Below are 19,764 nucleotides of genomic sequence, written 5' to 3'. Positions count from 1 at the left end.
GCCATTGGAAGAAATACCTCTACTGCTGGGAAAAGAAAGGGAATAACCATCTCCGCAGTACACGTAATTTAGGTTTGCAAATAAAACATCGTAGAGATTGTTGGTTTTGCAGAGATTTGTGTAAACAGAGGTTATTTAACTAGCTCTTTCTTGTACTAAGGGATATGTTTTACATTTATGTTACTAAAGTGTTCAAAATATTTTCCATTTAGATTAAAATGGCCGAAGAATAGTAAAAGTTGGCATAAGTGCGTATCCTTTTTTGTGCTTTGTTGTATTTTCTCCGGGTAGAACTGACTGATGCCATTACATACAATACGGGTCAGTTAATTCCGTATGTAACATTTTTTCTTTTAATTTGAAATAATAAAACAAGCATAAGTTTGCGAAACTAGAGAATGTAAAATGTAAAATAACAAAAATACAGAACTCCAAGGATAATTCAAATAGGAACGATCGACATATATTTGATTATATTTTTTTCATCTAATGGTGGCATCGGCTGATAATAAATCTCGAGTATGTAATATTGGACTGTTACTTCTATTTCATCACCTTTCTTTTCTTTCAACCATTGTGTTTTGATTGATGTTTGTATTAAAGGCGTTTTTCCTTTTAATAGTTTTATAACATAGTACTGATTCGAGAAGCAAATATATTCAAACTATTAGTTCTAACGCTTATTTCACCATCATGTAGTGTAATGAATGGTCTAAAAGAAAAAGAAAGGGTAGGGATCCTCAAATTTAAATACTTAACATGCCAAAACAAGGGGAATCAGTAATATCTAAATATCTTTTGTATGTATGAATGTATGTAACATCCTCCGTTAACGGACCATCCATCGAGAGCCGCGATGGTATAGTTGAATCTGTGTACACTCCTATCGGGATTAATGGGGAGGTTTCACTGACGTATTTACAACAATATTTAGAGTGAGAGTCCCCATTCCAACACGAGGGAGTTCTGGGACACCAAGCAGAGTTTGTTATCGAACGGGCTGCTCTGCGGGAACAGACAATCTATTCAGTTAAAACAAAATAAAATTGAGAATGGAAATGGGGAATGTGTCCATAGAAAAAGCAACAGCAGAATGTCACCAATAGGTCTTCAATGTATCAAGAAATTCCCGCACCCGGAGGCGTCCTTCAGCTGGCTCCTTAACAAATATATACTAGTTCAGTGATAATGAACGCCATACTAATTTATAGTTGTGATATTCATGAATTCTGCATAACAAATAAAAGATTAAAGCTGTAAACCTTAGTCTCTCCTGGACGTGAGTTTAGGCGTGATATGTGGTCAAGATGTTAAATTTGTCACTTAAATAAAAAGACTTACCTCGTGTTGTTTGTTCTTGCGTGGAAGCAGGTGAAGCTATCAAAATATTATATATGTTAATCAGATTTTAATCATTTATTTTTACCATTTACTATGATAACTATCATTATTTGACTTTAACAGATTGTTTCTAATTACATACTTCACTACATAAATTAGACATCTCATTCTTAAATTGTTAAGTAAAATACTAAATTCTTTAGAAAAATGATACGATAATAAAAAAAAATGCTGGCATTGTTTAAACTTGCAAGTCACAACTTTGAAATCTTTATATTTACACACAATACAATATTTCTAAATTAAAAGTTCTGATGACAATGAACAAAAAAGTGTCCTCCAAAACTTAATTGTTGAAAATAAGAACATTTCGAGAACCTGAGTTACATTAACGAAATTGAGGAACAGTCTGAAAATCATGATATCAAAATATTTATTATGTTCAAGATTTCTAATTTTTTCATCAATAAGATTAACATTTTTTAAATATCTATATAGCGAGCTTCACAGATACATACGCTTATTTATTTCAAATATTAGAGCATGTGATTTATCAAAATTTCTCTGACTGGCAGTTGTTAATACATATTTTATCTATCATTTTATTAATTGTTCTTATAATATGGTTTTTATGTCGTATGTTTTACCTTTACCGTTAGAGCTAAGTGTTTTTATAAATGACCTTTACTCTCCTATTTTCTATGTACAATGTGCCATCATATAAATGGAGATATAATTATAATGGAAGAAATGTCAGGGTCCTATGAAATCTGTTTAATCTATGTCACGTGTAAATGCACCAGTCCAATAAATTTAAAGAAAACACTGGTTTACCAACATTCAAATCCAGCCTGAGTGCGTTGCGAACATATTCAATGGCTGTCTTTGTTTTAAGTGCTTTTTTAATACATTATAAACCAATAAGTAGGTCTATTTGCAGTCTTAAAAATTATATTGACCTTAATTTATTCAGGGCTTGACATCTGCTATAGACATTTGTCTCTTTTAAAGAATAAATATCGTCCAATAGACGTATATTCTGATGGTATTATACGTTTCGATGCTTATTCTTAGTTAAACATGAATTTAATACTATAGTGAATGAAGTCTTTGGAAATTAAATTTCAAGGTAGCAAAGGATATAATCAAAAGGAAATAAGTTGGCTTAGTTGCCTCGTTGTAAAATCAAGATTTTAGATGGAGATAAAAAACGTCACCAATTTCAAATTATTAAAAGTTAGCAATCTGAAATGATCGTTTTAATATATGTAATTACATAAGAATTCATATCACTTTACTGTATACTTCACCAACAAATTACAAATAATTATTATCAAACAAAAATATTTTATAAGTTGCCTTTTTTTTTTAATAAAATGTGAGAGTAACGACAACGAAAATTCTTATTTTCATTTATATTCATAACAATTTCCCCCTAGTTTCCTGTGTTGAATAAAATAATATATATGAATAAATAGTTTGATATGTTAGAATGTACCCTCATTTGTAGACAGTTGGTACAAGACTGTTCTTTTAGGCGCTTTCTAATTAACGATCTAAAATTGTGTATGTTGTTGACATTAAAAACTATTAATCATAATGTTACTCTCAAAATAAAGACGACTTAAAACAAAATTGTTGATACTGAAAATGTGATATTTTCGTATTCAAGGGTAAAGTGAAGGTGTTAAATTTTAAGTATCTTTTCTGACCTTATTTCAGATGAAAGGTTGTTTAAAGATGTGTATCATAACAGCACTTCCTGGAGCTTTTTTAATAAGCATTATATGTACATAGCATGTCAGATGACGAATTACCATACCAGAAGTTCGGTTATTCGAAAAGTGTAGTAATAATTAGCCAGTTATCTTCTTACTTGTACTTAATATTGTTGAAGCGGATGTCGAACATAACATCTCGTCCTCGTTATCGCCACAGTCATCTTTACCATCACATAGCTGTTCACGTTCTATACATTTTAACGTCGAACTACATTCATATTCACATACATTTTCTCCTACAATATCATACCATTACACATGTACATAAACAAATATATAGCTTCAGTAGGGAAGCGTAATGGTTAATTATTAACGTCATGAGAATATAAATAATGAACAACATGGGCTTTACCAAACGGACGTTGTCTGTTCTTTTCTGGCGTGACAAGAATTGCTTAACGGTAGAATTTCAAGATGTACTATGTAGAAATTAACATGTTTTCTCATAAATACTTTGTTTCACATTTTGTTTAAACTCAAGAGATGGAATTATCAAATATAAAGATATTGATAGATTTCTTGTCGTTAATAGACAGTACATATTTGAAATAATTGAATCTAACAAAATACAGTGAAATTTATATTTACCTACCATAATAGCATTGTCATCATATCCGTTATTGCTTGCATTTAAATTCAACAGTACAATTTCCCTTTTTCATGCCCTTATTAATATTAAATTTGCATTCATCTTTAAATATGTGGATCTTCATTTTCTAAAACGTTTACTGTTATCTTTATACTTAACTCTTTTGATGCTTATTGTTTTAAAAAAATGTACACTAACAACTGTATTTTCTAAATATTTATCAATTGCTTTTGTAATGAAAGAAACACTAGTAGACGTTATATTCACATTAACATTTCTATTTCAAAAATATATAATAAATCAATATTTTTAATACATCTTCCCACAATTCAATGTTTAAGCAACCAACTACTATATCCCAAGTAATCTACATCTAGTTTATCTACTATTCTTCATTATCTTTGACAAAAGAAAACAATCAAATTAACCTTTCCCAACTGAAATCTACATTTCTGTCATAAGGACATGAACAATTATGTTTCAATTCAATAGTTATAAATTACTTTTTTGTCTCTTTGATATCTACGTTAAATTGCAGACTAAACAATACGGATTAAACAATTGATGATGACACTCTAACATGCAATACAAATTGAAATATTTCTGATCAAATGCTTAATACCAAAGGTTTATTTTCCCTCTACTACTATCTAGCTATATATTCCACAATTTTTTTTATTTTAATTCCTGCAAACATTAACAATACATTAACAATTATATGTATATAATAAATGAAACAACACAAATACAGCAGATAAATACAAGAACAAAACTTAAACATTACCATTTCCAGAGCCTTACCAAATGGTAATGTGTTTTGTTTTTAGATTTATATGGATGATGATAAAAAAAAATCATTAACTGCATGCTTGTCTATAATTGATATAATAGTAAGAAAAAAATAACATCACATTGAATTTCGTTTGCCAGAGCCTCACAAGATTTGTTTTTGAAATTGTCAAATTTGATATGCAATGTTATTTTTCTGTCACTATTTGTAGAAGCAGCAGAATTACTTTTCTAATACATAATCACACGAACATATAATTTTTACATAATATGATAGTTTTAATTGTTGTGATAATTATATAAAACATACCTGTAGTTACTCCTGGTGTTGTAACTGCTGTTGTTGGTGCAATGGGTGTGGTCGTAGTAACTTCCACTGTAAAAGAAATATCAATATCTTTATATGTTTGCTTGTTTGCTTGTTTGTATCAAAATTTAAAAATCGATTTTATTTTAGTACGTTCGTTGCGGTTGCTGACAAGATGTATCTAACCTGAATGCAAACCACTTGGGAATAGTATGACTGACATAAACTTATAAATGTAATTAAATCTGAAGAATACAATCGGCATGGAGTTCTATTTGCTATAATTTAACATGATTAACAAATCCAACTCATAATGCTATAATTTGATATCCGTATTCATTCCATTTTGGGGAACAATATTTCAATTAAGTTAATTGCGAAGAACTTTGAATAACATTGTTAAATTGTGAAGTATATATCCTACAAATGAAATAGATTGCTTGATAGTTATTTTTGAAACCTTTCAGCACTATTGTTCTATTTCGTGCGGGTCAATTTTTATTAGTAGTCGAAGCCGGAGTGGCCAGAGAGCAACACCGATCTTCATTGTGATAACTGACAACCCTACGCAATTAGGACTAAAGTCGAACACACCTGTCAAGTGCCAGATTCGAACTCACAACATCTGTGTTAAGAGGCTAGTGACACCGTCTTTTTTTTAAATTATACTATAGTATATGATAAATTCTCATTATGAAAATTATATATATGTTTAAATCATTTTTTAACAATCCCTTTTTTTGTATCATTATGATGGATAACAGATGCAGAACAATATGTTTTTTATTTCACACTGAGGTACAATATACATGATTCAGCAATTACACAAATTAACGAAGTTGAAACACAATATTAAAATATAATTTAACAATACTCTCACATTAGATACATAAGACCTTTTTTCTTAGATCCTTATGTACTGACATATATATTTTTAATACATGTTTTGTTGAAAAGTTCCTAGCGATATGTATTGAAGTAAATATCAAAGAATGCATACATAAAAAAAAGATACTACACTTATGAACGAGCCACACATTAATTCGAAATACATTTTTTTTGTGCGGTGATGAATCGAATATTTCCCGATATTTAGAGATTCTGTTTTACATTGACTAATGAGATGTTAATGGAAATTATGTAGAAAATGGAAAAAAAAAACCATACATCTTTTTTCAAAGTTTGTACAATTGGTGTTTAACAACTTAACGACACTATCCTGACAACAACTATTCTTGTGTGACATCAGATAAATGAAACTATCAGCATTATTTCGCATGCGAACTTATCCATTTAAAGTGGTCTGGGAAATGACGGTATATAATTGCAACTAATATAATACTATAAGTTGATAATGATAAAAATAAAAATGTAATTATTATAAGTGCTTAAACACACACCACAATCGCTTTCGTCATCACAGCTGTCAGCACAATCACATACTTTATCACATTTTTTACTGTCCAATATACATTCACCGTTTTCACAAGTATATTGAGATGTTGTATCACAAGGCGAAGGTGTTGTTACAACTGCTGGCGTAGTAGTAGGTGGTCGTGAAGTAGTTGTTCCAGTAGTTGTAGACATAGGAGGAGTTGTAGTCACTGTAAGAAAATAGGTCCTTCGTTGTAAATTATTTATTCATTAAACCTTATCACTAGAGAGAATGTTATTGTTATTAGAAGGAAGGTAAATTTAAATTCTAATTTTTATAAACTGAGCGGCCAATACAACCAGTGATCCTACGATTTAAAAAAAACTTACTCAATGGTGTATTAAAGCTACTAATTTCATTAAATTTAATATAATTTGTGAAATAAGGCAAAATTTAAATGAAGAGTATATGTTTTTCGAATGTCAACCAGTAACGTATTTCTTTTGAGTTCTTAGTAACTAAAATATCTTTTGTACAAGTTTAGGAGTATTATTGTGAAATTAATATATTCATAAAAATGCCAATTGACAATTGCATTTTTTGAACTGATAAAATAATTACTTAATTCATGATCTTTGATATCTTATTCTAAACAACATTTTACTTTGCAGCAATATTTGAGATATTGAAAAGTGTTTTTTTATAGCATGATATTAAGGAAAGTTTTAAAGGATAGAGGAATTTAATATAAGGACCTGGAAGACAACCGTAGTCCTTTTCATCTCTGCAGTCATCCTCACAATCGCATACTCCATTGCAAATATTCTCTTTTATGTCACAGGGAGCAGGTGTGCTAGTAATTGGAGTAGAAGCTGAAATTGTAATTCTACATGCTTAGCATTTCAAATTTCGTCTCACAGTGGTTCTTAGAGTAAAAAAAAAATTCACCTCGATATTTTTCTAAATAAAGTTGTTAAGGGACAATGGTTGAACCAAAACATGAATCCACAGACAAGTTTCTTTTTGTATTTTGCTCTGATATATATTCACAAAGAAGTTTTTTAAAATATTTTATCTAAACCCACGTATAGTTATCTTTAGAATAATATGATTCAATATTTCATTTTATTGTTTATTCAGAACTTTGTATAGATTCGAAATATAATAAGACATTGAAATCGAAGCTACCACCATGCAATATGAAACAATTTGTCTGGGTTTTTCTCATTGGATAATTTTTTTTGCAATTAAGGAAAAGGAAAATATATCGACACCAATGAATCAATATTGTTTATCTAAAATGTTTCTTTTATACACTTAAAAATCAATGTAAAATGTTTAAGCCAACAATTGATTAAATACGCCAAAAGCACAATTTCAAACTTGATAAGACGCAAAAAAAACCATCAACAACTATTGTTTTATGTTTTAAAACTTGAAGTTTCTGTATGAATTCCAAATATCAGACCAGAGAGTCAAAATTATTCGAAAAAATACAATTACACATGAAGAAACATATATAAATAATATAAAGTTTTTAAAAAATGTCATGTAAATGTAAAAAAAGATAAATATAAAATATATAACTATACAAATACAACAGTCCGATATGAAATCATTTCAGATGTCTATGTCAGAGTTATAATAACCAATGAAGCATAATTATACATCTATATATATTTCATTAATATTGATATATATATAACATTAATACATTTCCTTAAATATTAGTACACGTGAGCTCGTTGAATACGTCGAGCATATTCCAAAACACATGAGTACCAGTAATTCAAAACAATGAGGTCATGTACTCAATGTGTCTATCTTGATACATGACTATAGACAACTTACCTGATGTTGGGACTGATGGAGTAGTTGCAGCTGAAGTGATAAACACTGGTGTTGTTGATGTTGTAGGTGCAACGGTAGTTGTTCCTAAAGAAAAAAAATATTTATTCATTTTAAAAACAATGCTATCATTAAACGAGAATACAATAGAATATATATTTTGGTGTTTTTTGCGTAGGTGTTTCAAGTAAGTTGTTATTCTCAAAGCGTAGCCATGTGTAGTTCCAACACATACACCGACTGTACGATGACTTAATGCATGCTCAATATTGAAACACCCAATTCATTACACCTTATTCAACACACTAGCTATTAAAGCGAGCCGATAACGAGTGAGAGTGAGATTTATACTTGATGTATATGAAAACAAACAATACAGGACATCTAACTAAATGATACATATAATCGTTAAACATACAGGCAACAGTAGTTTACCGATGTTCAAAACTCATAAATCGATAGAAAAAAAACAAATCCGGGTAACAAACCAAAACTGAGGAAAACGTATTTACTATAAGAGAATGACAACACAACATTAAAATGTGACACACAGAAACGAACTAATCATTAGAAAAAATCCGATGAGAATAACAAATATAACATCAAAACTGAATACATGAATTTAGGATAGAAAAGTACCGTGACACGTCTTATTTTAATGTGAATTCACACTCAAATATAAGAGGAAACAAACGACACAAAAGAAACACAACATTGAAATGTAACACAAATAGAAACGAACTATAATACAACAATGCCCATATTCGTGACTAGGTACAGGACATTTTCTTTAAGAAAGAAAAAGTGTGTTGAACCTGGTGTTGTGGCATGCCAAACCTCCCTCTTTTATGGCCATGTTAAATATAAAGTACATACGAGACCTTATTCTCCGACTGAAAAGGTTTGACGATTTATTTACTAGCCACTACAGTTAGGTATGTGCTTTAACATGTATCTTCAATGGTTCGAAATGCTTTTTTACTGCTACTTTGAAATAGTAAAACATTTATTTTCCCTTAGTAGCGGGGAATATTGAAATTTTTCAAACCGAAAAAAAATCATTTCGGGATTCTCTGTGATAGAATATTTAATTTATGACTAGTTTTGATATTCAACCTTTCTACGGGCCAAACATGTTTACCAAAAAGTTTTACAAATATGAATTTTGGTAATATAATTTTTTTAAGTCATTATAATTTTGTTAACTGTACACTCGAAATTAACAAAACGATATAAGGGTGGAAACCAATAAACAAGCTATTTACAACACAAATGTATTGAATTTGACTCCGAACCCAAAGAAATAATTACCGATTTGATATTTAATGGTTTATCGTATAAAACATTTTTTTTAAATGTAACAAATAATGAAGCGTCTGGGAGGTAAGCTTTTTTTTCTAATATTAGTGTATGGAAGCAATCAAGTATATCATTTTCCTTTCAATTCTAACTCAGAACGAAAAAGTCTGAAACTGACGAACCTTTGATGTATATGATTTGATTTTGTTATAGTAGTTTTGATAGAATGTGGACAGATATACGATAAAAACTGGCCGCTAAAGCAAACCACAAAAGATTCACTAAAACTGCTTACTTTTACTTAAAATAAAATAAATGTCTGAATCTAGTTACCTTCATAACAAACTTCAATTTGAAGATTGCTTATAACTGGAATCACATCGCCACTTGGGACGAATATCAATTTGAATGTACTGCTGTCTACTCCTTCTGGCAATTTGAATGATACCAATGATGTGGTGGCTAATTGTGGCTGAAAAGAATTTCGAGTAAATGTAAAAATGGAAGAAAAAGAAATCAATATTGCTGAGAATGTTTGGTAAGATTCGTGAGCATACATTACAGATATGTGTCTATACGATAGCATTAAAGCATTACAAGTACTTTATCTTTTTCTCACTTAATTATTCTCGTATAATACTGCATATTGTGCTTCAGATTTACACTACTGCATACTTCTTTTTGCTATTACTTCTTGAAATGAAAACAATCTATGTTCAAATGAGCAAGTTAGATTGAGTTAAAACATATCTTACCTTAGAGTATCCTTCAACTTCAAGAGTCACAGATTCTACATTCTTCACGTTAACTTGCACAGACATAAATGTTACTGGAGTTGTACTAGTGAATACAATGAATGGAGATTCATCTGTTGATTGAGGTGACCATGAGGTTAATGGTACTCCTGGTTTTTGCAGAATGTCTAAAACGTCTTGTCCAAGTGCATTTGATGACGGTACTATTGAAAAGTCGTCAGTGGAAGATGTTTTGAAAGGCTGTTCATCACATCCTGAAACAAAAGTTTTAAGAAACATAAAAAAAATGAGATATTTGTACAAAGTAAACAGAGACGTTCTGTTGTCAACTGGACTGTTAGTAATCTTCTTTGTTAGATACTTTTTATTGGATTGACAATAACCTCAGAGTGATTATAAGCTATATTTTTTGCATACCTTAGACTTATGAGTACACTTTACAGTTGAACCTTTATGTAGTGTTAAATATTTTTTCAGAGAATTTTCTCAGTTGAAAGTGTTTTGTGATTTGACTTTTCACTTCAAACATTCACAATGTCATTCTTAAAACACGTTGTTACAGCTGACGTGTAGAAATAGTTTGAGGATAAACAAATTCAGAGTTTGACTGCTACGTTTTTCATTAAAAAAAACGTAATGCTTTGGTATCTCTATTTCTATCTCATTACATTTGCATCTTCTTTGCTCTGATGTATAGGTTTGAACAAAATACCACAAGAACAAATCCTCAACATATATTTATTTAATAAAACTTATTACTTACTTGTTGTTGTTGTTTGTGGTACTGTTGTTGCAGGTTCGGTTACTCCTGTAAATAAACAATATTGAATTGTAAACGTTTTGAAATCATGTAGTAAAATATCTCACATAAGTCGAGATATAGTTACAGTAAAAACATTAGGCAATGCGATCTAGTTGATTTTTCATGAAACGGTATTCCTGCTTCAAAACTAATCAAACTTCGATGTTATAGACCAATAATATTTTTAAAATTCTAATAAAAAACTTATTGATGCAGTTTATTTAACCATTTATTTAGTTAGACGTCATTAAGGTGGCGTCCAACTTTGAAAACCTTATGAAATATTTTCGCATTTTAAGCCAAATGAGTTCTACATTGAAAAGACTATTGATGAGACTAAGGTACAAACGATTCTGTCTTGCCTCAACCTTCCATAGTTTGGTTTTTGTAAACCTTTAATGTTCAAATTTTTAACAATAAAACATTTAGATTAAAAAAAAAGAATATACTACGTATTTTCATGTAATTGATTTTATGTCGAGACTTGTTATTAATTGTACAAACCAGTAGGTGGGGTTTGTGGCACTGTTGTAGGCAATGCACTGGTGGTTGGTGGTTTTTCCGTCGGGGAAGTAACCGGCGTACTTGGAGGTAATGATGTAGTTGTAACCACTGGTACAGTTGTCAGTTTGGCTTTGAATAAAAAACAAATAATATTTACCATACTTGTTCTTAGAAAGATATTTTTGTCAAAAATCAAAACATAATTATATAATAATTGATTATTTAAAATCTCCTTCCGATCACCGGACCCCTTTGCATGGCTTTGAAATATCTCCAATGAAACGGTACTGTCATGCATGTTAACCCTACACAGACTTTTATTGGCATGGTTAAGCTGCTTATGATTGGTGAACTACTATTGTTAGCATTTATGTCAGTAATATCACAAATCGTATTTCAGAAATTGATTTAAAATTAACATCTTGGCTTCCCTTACTTTTCATTAAAATATTTCATCAACTTAAACTAAATGCACACTATTCCTTTTATCATCCGTGATATTGCCGAAATATGAGAAATACTTGTTTTCATTTCATCTTTCGTAGGTTTTCTTTTTATTGGAGGAAATACCCAGAAAGAAGACAACATAACAGTCAAATCTTACCACAAGTAGAAAGTTCTACACTGTCTAAACGAATACTACTGCTGCCGGATTGTTTTGTGACTGTTATTCTTATAACGTTGTACTTTCTCGATTCCAATGGGATTTCTTCACCCGGCTGTACATTTGGGGCCTGAAATATTGTAGAAAGAAACTAAAATATATAGGTGGTTCTTTTGCGACATCTAATCAAAAGCATGTATGAATTTATTTCATTTCAAATAACTTTTTTTTTAAATTTGCCTGTTTTTTAATTACTTTCTTATTGACTAAGTATAATAAAATGAACTTTAATAATCTACATATAGCTATTTACTTATAATGAGATTGATACGATCAACCAAAGAGATATGTATTTATTCAGTTTATTGAAGATCCTTGTTTTTATATACTGAATATATATTCTGTTAACTGTAATGAATTGAAAAAATCGATTAAATTTCCTAATAAAACTCCTACAATTAATCCCGTAATATATCATCATATAGACTTCTAATGTTAACATAACATAACATTAAGGAGATGAGGTGTGCATCCAAATGAGACAACTGTCCAATGAAGGACAATCGACGAAGATACACGAAAGTAAAGGTTACCATACGGCTTCAATAATGAAAATAAATGTGATAATATATAAAAACTCAAAAGGGAAATCTCACTACCTAATTTGTATATTCAAAATGCATGTTACATATCATAAATTAGTTTTATCTTATTTGGAGCCGAGACGATCATAACAATCATTTACCTGAACAGTTATAAACTCTGGATTATCTGGAAGATTATACTTCACGGTAATAGTAGCAATGCCATCACCAGAAACTGTTACACCATTTACTTCTTCGTCTAAACCGTCAATCAACAGAACCATAATAGATTCATTTGTCTCAACAAACTTGTTATCGTCTTTCTCTTGAAGTGCATCTTTATCGCTTGTGGACAAGGGTGCCAACGGGTTATTTGTATCAATATTAGACTCGCCTAGTACAACTTTTTCTTTAACACATTCTGTAGCTGTTGTAACCTCTATAGTAGATGGTTGTGTAGTTGTTCCCATTGAAACTGTTGTAAGTTCACCTATTATAATAAACAATGCATTAAAAAACGAAAGCAGCAATTACAAGTATTTTTTTTTTCAAATTTGACATTTAATACAGAGTTAATCATTGTTTGCTGTCCAATAAAATGTTATGACAACTCATTCGTTACCATTCTTATCATTATTATAAAGATGGATTTGGCTAATATTGTACGTTCATTTTGGCTAATACGGCTCTCTATTTTTTGGGGGTTGGTGTAAATGCCTGGCTTTTAAATTTTCTTTGAGCGTCCCTGGTGAAATAAAATTAAGAAATGCGCATCGGAACAAACATTGATGGTATTGTTCAAAGCACGCAGTTTGCATTAAAAAAAAAAATGGCCACAAATTTTCCATTCTTTATTTAAGAATTTTAGAGAAAGTATTTTTTCATCAATGTTGATTCATTTGAATATTTTCCACTCTCAAAGATAAGTAAGATAGAGACAATGTGACACCTAGTATGTTATAATGTATACAGGCAAACTGGTAATACCCAAATAGAGATAATACTACAGGAAACTCCAAAAACCACCAACTAGAAACTTCATAATTGTTGATAGAAAAGTTATTGATAATTATCCTGTCCTCCCCCTCCAATTGAAATCGACGAGTCACGACATGAAGTACAACCGCCAGATTTAGGTCCTATGACTATGAAGTTAAATAAGTTATTCCTTGATCCTAAGTGAAATTCGAATTTCCAATTTAACTTACAAGCATGAAGATCTTATTATTTCTAGCTAGGTAATATATGCATGTAATAGGTGTAAGGGATTTATAAGAAGAGTTGAAATTGGCATAAAAATACAACGAGAGTAGAATGAAAGTACTTATGATACAGCTTTCGACCAGATAACAATAAAACAATAATCATTTCTCACCACAAATGTGAACTGCTACACTGTCCAGAGTGATACTAGGGCTGGAAGGCACTTTTGTGACTGTTATTCTTATAACATCATAGGTTTTCAATTCCAAAGGTATTTCCTCACCCGGCAGAACATTCAGAGTCTGTAACAGTGATTCAAAATAATGTCACTTTTTAAAACGCATATCAATATATATTTATACGAAAAAGCTTGCATGTAATAACAACCTGCGTATTTATGTTTTTAAGTAAAGTACCTGATTATGAAGTTTGCATATTTTGGGAAAAAATCATAGTTAAGACCGTTCTGTTAAATGATTTATTTGTTTTTATAGTGATAAAGATTATTACACAAGATTAACTATTTTTGACATTTTCATCTTTTAAGTTTGTTTGGGTTTTTTCACACATACAAGTGAGGTGTTCAGCTAGCTACGACAACTGAAATAAAAATTTCATGTATTTGAATTTAGATACTTGCTATTACACAGTAGCAAATGTTACTGTTTGGCATAAATAATGAATTTTAACACGCTGTCAACAGTGGTATTCTAATAATTAGTGGGTTTTTTTTTATTGTAAGCGGTAATGGGGCATATACATATCTACTCACCGGTACAGATGAAAAATCTGTTGGATTCTCAGGGAGAGAAACATCCACGGTGATACTAGCAATATTCGTTCCCACAACCTTCAAACCATTAACTTGATCGTCCACATCACTGATCTCCAAAACAAATGTATCTTTGGTTATCTCAACAAATTTGTTATCGCCACTCTCTCTCAGTGCATTTTTGTCTTCCACTGACAAAGTTACGGTACTAGAATCAATCTTTGAGCCATCAATGGTAGGTATTATGTTTGTCTTGACACATTCTGTAGTTGTTGTAACCTCTAAAGTGGTTGCTTGAGGTGTGGTTGTTCCAGTAGGTAAGGTTGTAGGAATAACTGAAATGATAAGCAAAGAATTTATAATACACAATAACACATTCTATAATATACAGCATGAAAACTATTCCATCTTTTAAACTTATTTCGTTGATTGTTGAGCTACTTACACATTGTCTTAAATTTAGATATAATCTTGGTCACTTTAACCATTTTCATGTGTCTTTGCTGTTGATATATTAGCATCGAAGCTTTGAAATGTTATATCTACAAAAAGTTGTATTATTTTCCTTATCCTGTACTATTGAACAAATTTGTAACCAACAAAATTGGTATTAATGTAAATGCTCTTTTGTTCTGACGTTGGAAAGTTCTGGGCGGAAAGAATTAACCAGCCGAAAAATTCCGAAACTTATTAACTAGTTACTTTGTTCTTTTTCTGTTTTAAAGTCCCATCGGATCAAAGTGACTAGTTTAAAAGTTCCAACGGATCATATCAACTAGTTAGAAAGATCCTTTTTGCCAAATTTGTCAAAACCGGAACTAACAAACTAGCCCAAAAGTTCCAACGGAATTTCTCAACCAGGCAGAAAGTTCCTTTTGGAGAATTGATGCAAAGTAAAGGCGCAATATATTATATTTGAACCTTTCAACGGGATACCAAGATACTGATTACAAAAGTCAAAAGGAACTTATCAACTAGCCAGAAAGTTCCTCTTTGGCAAATATGTCAAAACCGGAACTAACAAACTAGCCCAAAAGTTCAAATGATATTGCAACTTATTCCGTTTTATGTGAGCTATGAAATACAACTCAAATTTTGCTGGGGAAGTTTGTTCCTTCCCCTCAGTACATTAAAATTTAAATACATTTTAATTATTTCCCAAAAAAATAAAGTTCCATGCCCCTTTTTTCATATTTGTCCCCAATGAAACCCCTTTCAATGCGTTGGGTAAAGTAATGATTTGCTATTATATGTACTGATACTCATTCTTCCCCCTCTTTCTACAAAAAGAACGCAATATGGCATATTCGGATGATGTAACTAGTTGTTCTGTACCGCCAGAACTATTCAACTAGCTACAGTGTTCCGGGACTTTTCAACTAGCTACTTTTTCCGGAACTTTTCGACTGCAATCGGCATAAAACAACTAGTTAAAAAGTTCCATTGGAACGAAATAATTAGTTGAAAAGTTCCGCTGGAACAAATTAACTGACGGAACATAGTGTCTGTTACATAGACACTTGCAGCTTGTTCCTTCTAAAATGATTTTTAATTACCATGCATTGTACCTTTATGACATACTTGCTGTTAGTCTGTGGGAATCATATTAATAACACCAGAATCGTTTACCAATAAACTGATTATTTATATTCAACAATAATCAGTTATTCATTGTACATTAGATATGATGCAAAACAAAAACACTTTAAGTTCAATCAAATATAGTATACTACAACTAAAACAAAGTTATGTAAACATTCAAAGCTTCTTCTACGTTCATCATTTGTATAACAACCAAGAGATCAATATTAGATGTACAAGAAAAATTTTGACAGGCAAGATATTTGAAAGCAAAAATATCAACAATTGAATATTAATGTGTTAATTATACATACTAGATGGTGTAACTGTTGTCGGGATTGCTTGCGTGACTGAAGTCTGTTTTGCTATAGAAAATAAAATAATAAATTTATATTAACAATAACTTTCGTATTTTTATAACTTAATCATACGAAATGCTCTCTTTAAACAACCTGATAATAAATAAAGTAATTTTAAAACTATCTGTAATATATTATTCACCGTGTAAGTATTAAACTAGTTAAAAGGTGAAAATGGTGAGAAAGTTGATAGCTAATCATGAAGAAAAAAGAGTTTAAATGGCAAACTTTGATATTTCTTCCTATATTTGTGTAAGATTTACATATTTCAGAGGAAAAGATAAAAACACAATACTATTAACAGACATAAAATGATAAAATACCAAAATCTAATACATTTTTTTTAGCTTACCTATACCCATTGTAACAGGAAATTATTTTTGTTTTGCTTTTCTTTTTTTTCATAAAAGAGATATCTACCAAATCTGTACATGTTTGAATTTTCATTTTCGATAAAGTTTATGCTTTTCTATGATGAATAGGATTAGTGCTACCAGAGAATAGTATCTGGGGCACCGAATATTATTTATATAACTTACTGTGTAACACTTTTTCAATAAAGTAGCGTTGCTATGATCATATTTGACTCAAAAGTTAGATTTAGCAGATATCATGTTGTTTGAAAATGACAACTTACCACAACTTAAAACTCCTATCTGGTCTAAGACGATATTGCCAAGGCTAACTGTTTTTGTAATTGTGATAACAATTTTGTCGTATAATCTCGACTCAATTGGGATTTCCAAGCCTGGTACAATATTTGTCTACAATATGTGATGGAATAAATATGTCAATTTAAGCTGATATAATTTATACTGCGTTTTTCAGATATTTGTAAGAATAATGAATGTGGATTAGCATGCATAATGGTTGGACTGAAGTTTGGTTTACGTTTCCTAGAACTGATATCAAATACATTTTTCAATGGTTGTCATAGTTAGAATTACGAAGATTTAGTTTTGCTTACGTATTTCCGAACTACGAAAACACAATCATTTGAAGCACTATTTTGAACAAGTAATTTTTTATTTGAAATATTGATTTAGATTACTATATAATGTATTTACCTCAAGAGTTACAGGTACTAATGGACTCTCTGGAAGATAATATACCACAGTTATTGTTCCAATGTTTTGACCTACAACTTTCAAACCGTTAATTTCATCATTTATATCGGAAATTTCAATAACAACTGCTGATAGGAGTGGTATTTCAACCACTTTGTTATCATTGGCCTCATTCAATGCTTCAATGTCGGTTGGCGACAATGGTGACAAAGGTGAAACAACATTTGAATCATCAAGGAATACGTTATTCTTGACACATTCTGTAGTTGTTGTAGCCGCCATTGTAGTTGGTTGAGCTGTTGTCGTTGGTAATGGTGTAGTGATTTTAGCTATAATAAAACAAATATAGATTATATAATTATGATCAATAGAAATGTTGAACATTTGATAACGAAAACAAAATTACATGATATCTTCTCCTATACTTAATGAACTAGACTTTCTGTATGTACATAATGCATATGTTCACTTTTCTACTCGATACACATTAGTGTTGAATAATATATATTTGAGCGTTAAATCTAAAACCTCAAAGTCTCAAACCTACATTATTTCGTCAAATATGTGTCAAATGACCTCATAACACTCAAATATATGACAAAATTATCATACTTAGACATTTAAATGAAAAATACCATTTTTTTCTGGACTTATCTTTAACATAAATGTATTTTCGTTTTGCCCTTTTCATTTCAGAGAACCTATAAACTAGATTTTCTAGCGAGTTCTATAATACCAATATTTCTGACAAATTTATTTAATATAATGTACAAAATTGAGAATAGAAATGACAGCAAGTGACAACAACCCGATCGTAGAGCAGACAACAGCCGAAGGCCAAAAAATGGGTCGTCAATGAACCGAGAAACTCCCGCACCCGGAGGCGTCCTTCATCTGTCCCCAAAACAAATATGTATACTAGTTCAGTTATCATGGACGACATATTTAACTCCGAATTATACACCAAAAACTATAATTAAAAATCATACAAGTCTAACAAAGGCCAGAGGCTCATGACTTGGGACGGGCGCAAAATTGCAGTGGGGTTACACATGTTTTCCGAGATCTCAACCCTCCCCTAAACCTCTATCTAATGTATGTTTGTTGGAATCTCTTTTTAGGATATCATTGATAACACTTGGATGGGATATAAAACCGTATTCAACTTACCGCAGCTTAAAACTTCTATAGCATCCAAAAGAATATTGCCGCTGCCAGGTGTTTTTGTTATAGTTATAACAATTTCTTTGTACAATCTCGACTCAAGTGGGATTTCCTGGCCTGGTGTTATATTTGGTACCTAAATATTAATGATGCTAATCAATTTTGGTGTTAACTGATATCAACACGTGTGACATTTCGCTGTAATACAAGTATTATAAACATATTTCTAAATTAGTCATGAATGGTTTCTTTGCCTAAATATTTTAATAACCTTATGACTATAAGGTTACAATGTTTTTAACGTTACAATGTTTTTAACTGAATTTTGTCATTTCTAATGGAAAGTTCATGGAACACATGCAGAGCTTATAATGAAATTACAAATCTTGTATTTTTTATCCAGATTTTTGATTGGATACTATTACTGACAAATTTCCTGACTACAAAAGCAGAATTATTTTCAAGTAATTGTATCTTAAATCCTATTCAAGATGAAAATAGTATTCATTTACCTCAACAGCTACAGGTGCTAGTGGACTTTCTGGCAGAGTATATGTCACAGTAATAGATCCAATGTTTACTCCTGAAATTTTTAAACCGTTTACTTCATCGTCCAAACCGCTGATTTTAAGAATAAATGTTTCGCTTGGTATCTGAACCACCTCGGCATTGTCCTCTGTGAGTGCTGTTATGTCGCTTGTTAACAAAGTTTTTGTAGGTGAATCAAGATTTGAAGCATCAAGTGGAACTTTATACTTCTCACATTCTGTAGTTGTTGTCATTTCCATTGTAGTTGTTGCAACTGATGTAGTTGTTGCTGCAATAAAAACATATAATTGTAGATATGAATATCAAGAAATATGTTACAGGACAAAAAGTATCCATCAATTTGTTTTTTAATTTACTAAATCTAATAATCTATAATAAGCTTTAGTATAAGATTGTCTTTGATGAAGTATTATATCATTAACAAGAAGCGATCATATGATACAATATGTTGGGTACCACCTTAAATTAAATACACTATTTGCAAAATCACA

The 19,764-nt window shown here is 30.7% G+C and overlaps 1 protein-coding gene across 1 annotated transcript in view; it reads right to left on the bottom strand.

The window, feature by feature from the left end:
- LOC134706707 (mucin-19-like) overlaps nucleotides 1-19,764 on the bottom strand; it is a 263,376-nt gene that overhangs the window by 220,725 nt on the left and 22,887 nt on the right. The window contains exons 30-46 of the mRNA XM_063565889.1: nucleotides 19,237-19,541; nucleotides 18,731-18,860; nucleotides 17,561-17,889; nucleotides 17,131-17,257; nucleotides 16,449-16,499; nucleotides 14,554-14,888; nucleotides 13,954-14,083; nucleotides 12,740-13,068; nucleotides 11,995-12,124; nucleotides 11,391-11,519; nucleotides 10,848-10,892; nucleotides 10,085-10,338; nucleotides 9,663-9,801; nucleotides 8,034-8,117; nucleotides 6,938-7,054; nucleotides 6,208-6,411; nucleotides 4,811-4,876 (exon numbers count right to left, since the gene is read on the bottom strand). Coding sequence (XP_063421959.1) covers nucleotides 4,811-4,876; nucleotides 6,208-6,411; nucleotides 6,938-7,054; nucleotides 8,034-8,117; nucleotides 9,663-9,801; nucleotides 10,085-10,338; nucleotides 10,848-10,892; nucleotides 11,391-11,519; nucleotides 11,995-12,124; nucleotides 12,740-13,068; nucleotides 13,954-14,083; nucleotides 14,554-14,888; nucleotides 16,449-16,499; nucleotides 17,131-17,257; nucleotides 17,561-17,889; nucleotides 18,731-18,860; nucleotides 19,237-19,541 — 2,904 coding nt within the window. The remainder of the gene's footprint in view (nucleotides 1-4,810; nucleotides 4,877-6,207; nucleotides 6,412-6,937; nucleotides 7,055-8,033; nucleotides 8,118-9,662; nucleotides 9,802-10,084; nucleotides 10,339-10,847; nucleotides 10,893-11,390; nucleotides 11,520-11,994; nucleotides 12,125-12,739; nucleotides 13,069-13,953; nucleotides 14,084-14,553; nucleotides 14,889-16,448; nucleotides 16,500-17,130; nucleotides 17,258-17,560; nucleotides 17,890-18,730; nucleotides 18,861-19,236; nucleotides 19,542-19,764) is intronic.

The sequence above is a fragment of the Mytilus trossulus genome, chromosome 2 (genome assembly GCF_036588685.1).
Source record: "Mytilus trossulus isolate FHL-02 chromosome 2, PNRI_Mtr1.1.1.hap1, whole genome shotgun sequence".
Lineage (NCBI taxonomy): Eukaryota > Metazoa > Mollusca > Bivalvia > Mytilida > Mytilidae > Mytilus > Mytilus trossulus.
This window is presented reverse-complemented; position numbering and strand designations above follow the sequence as displayed.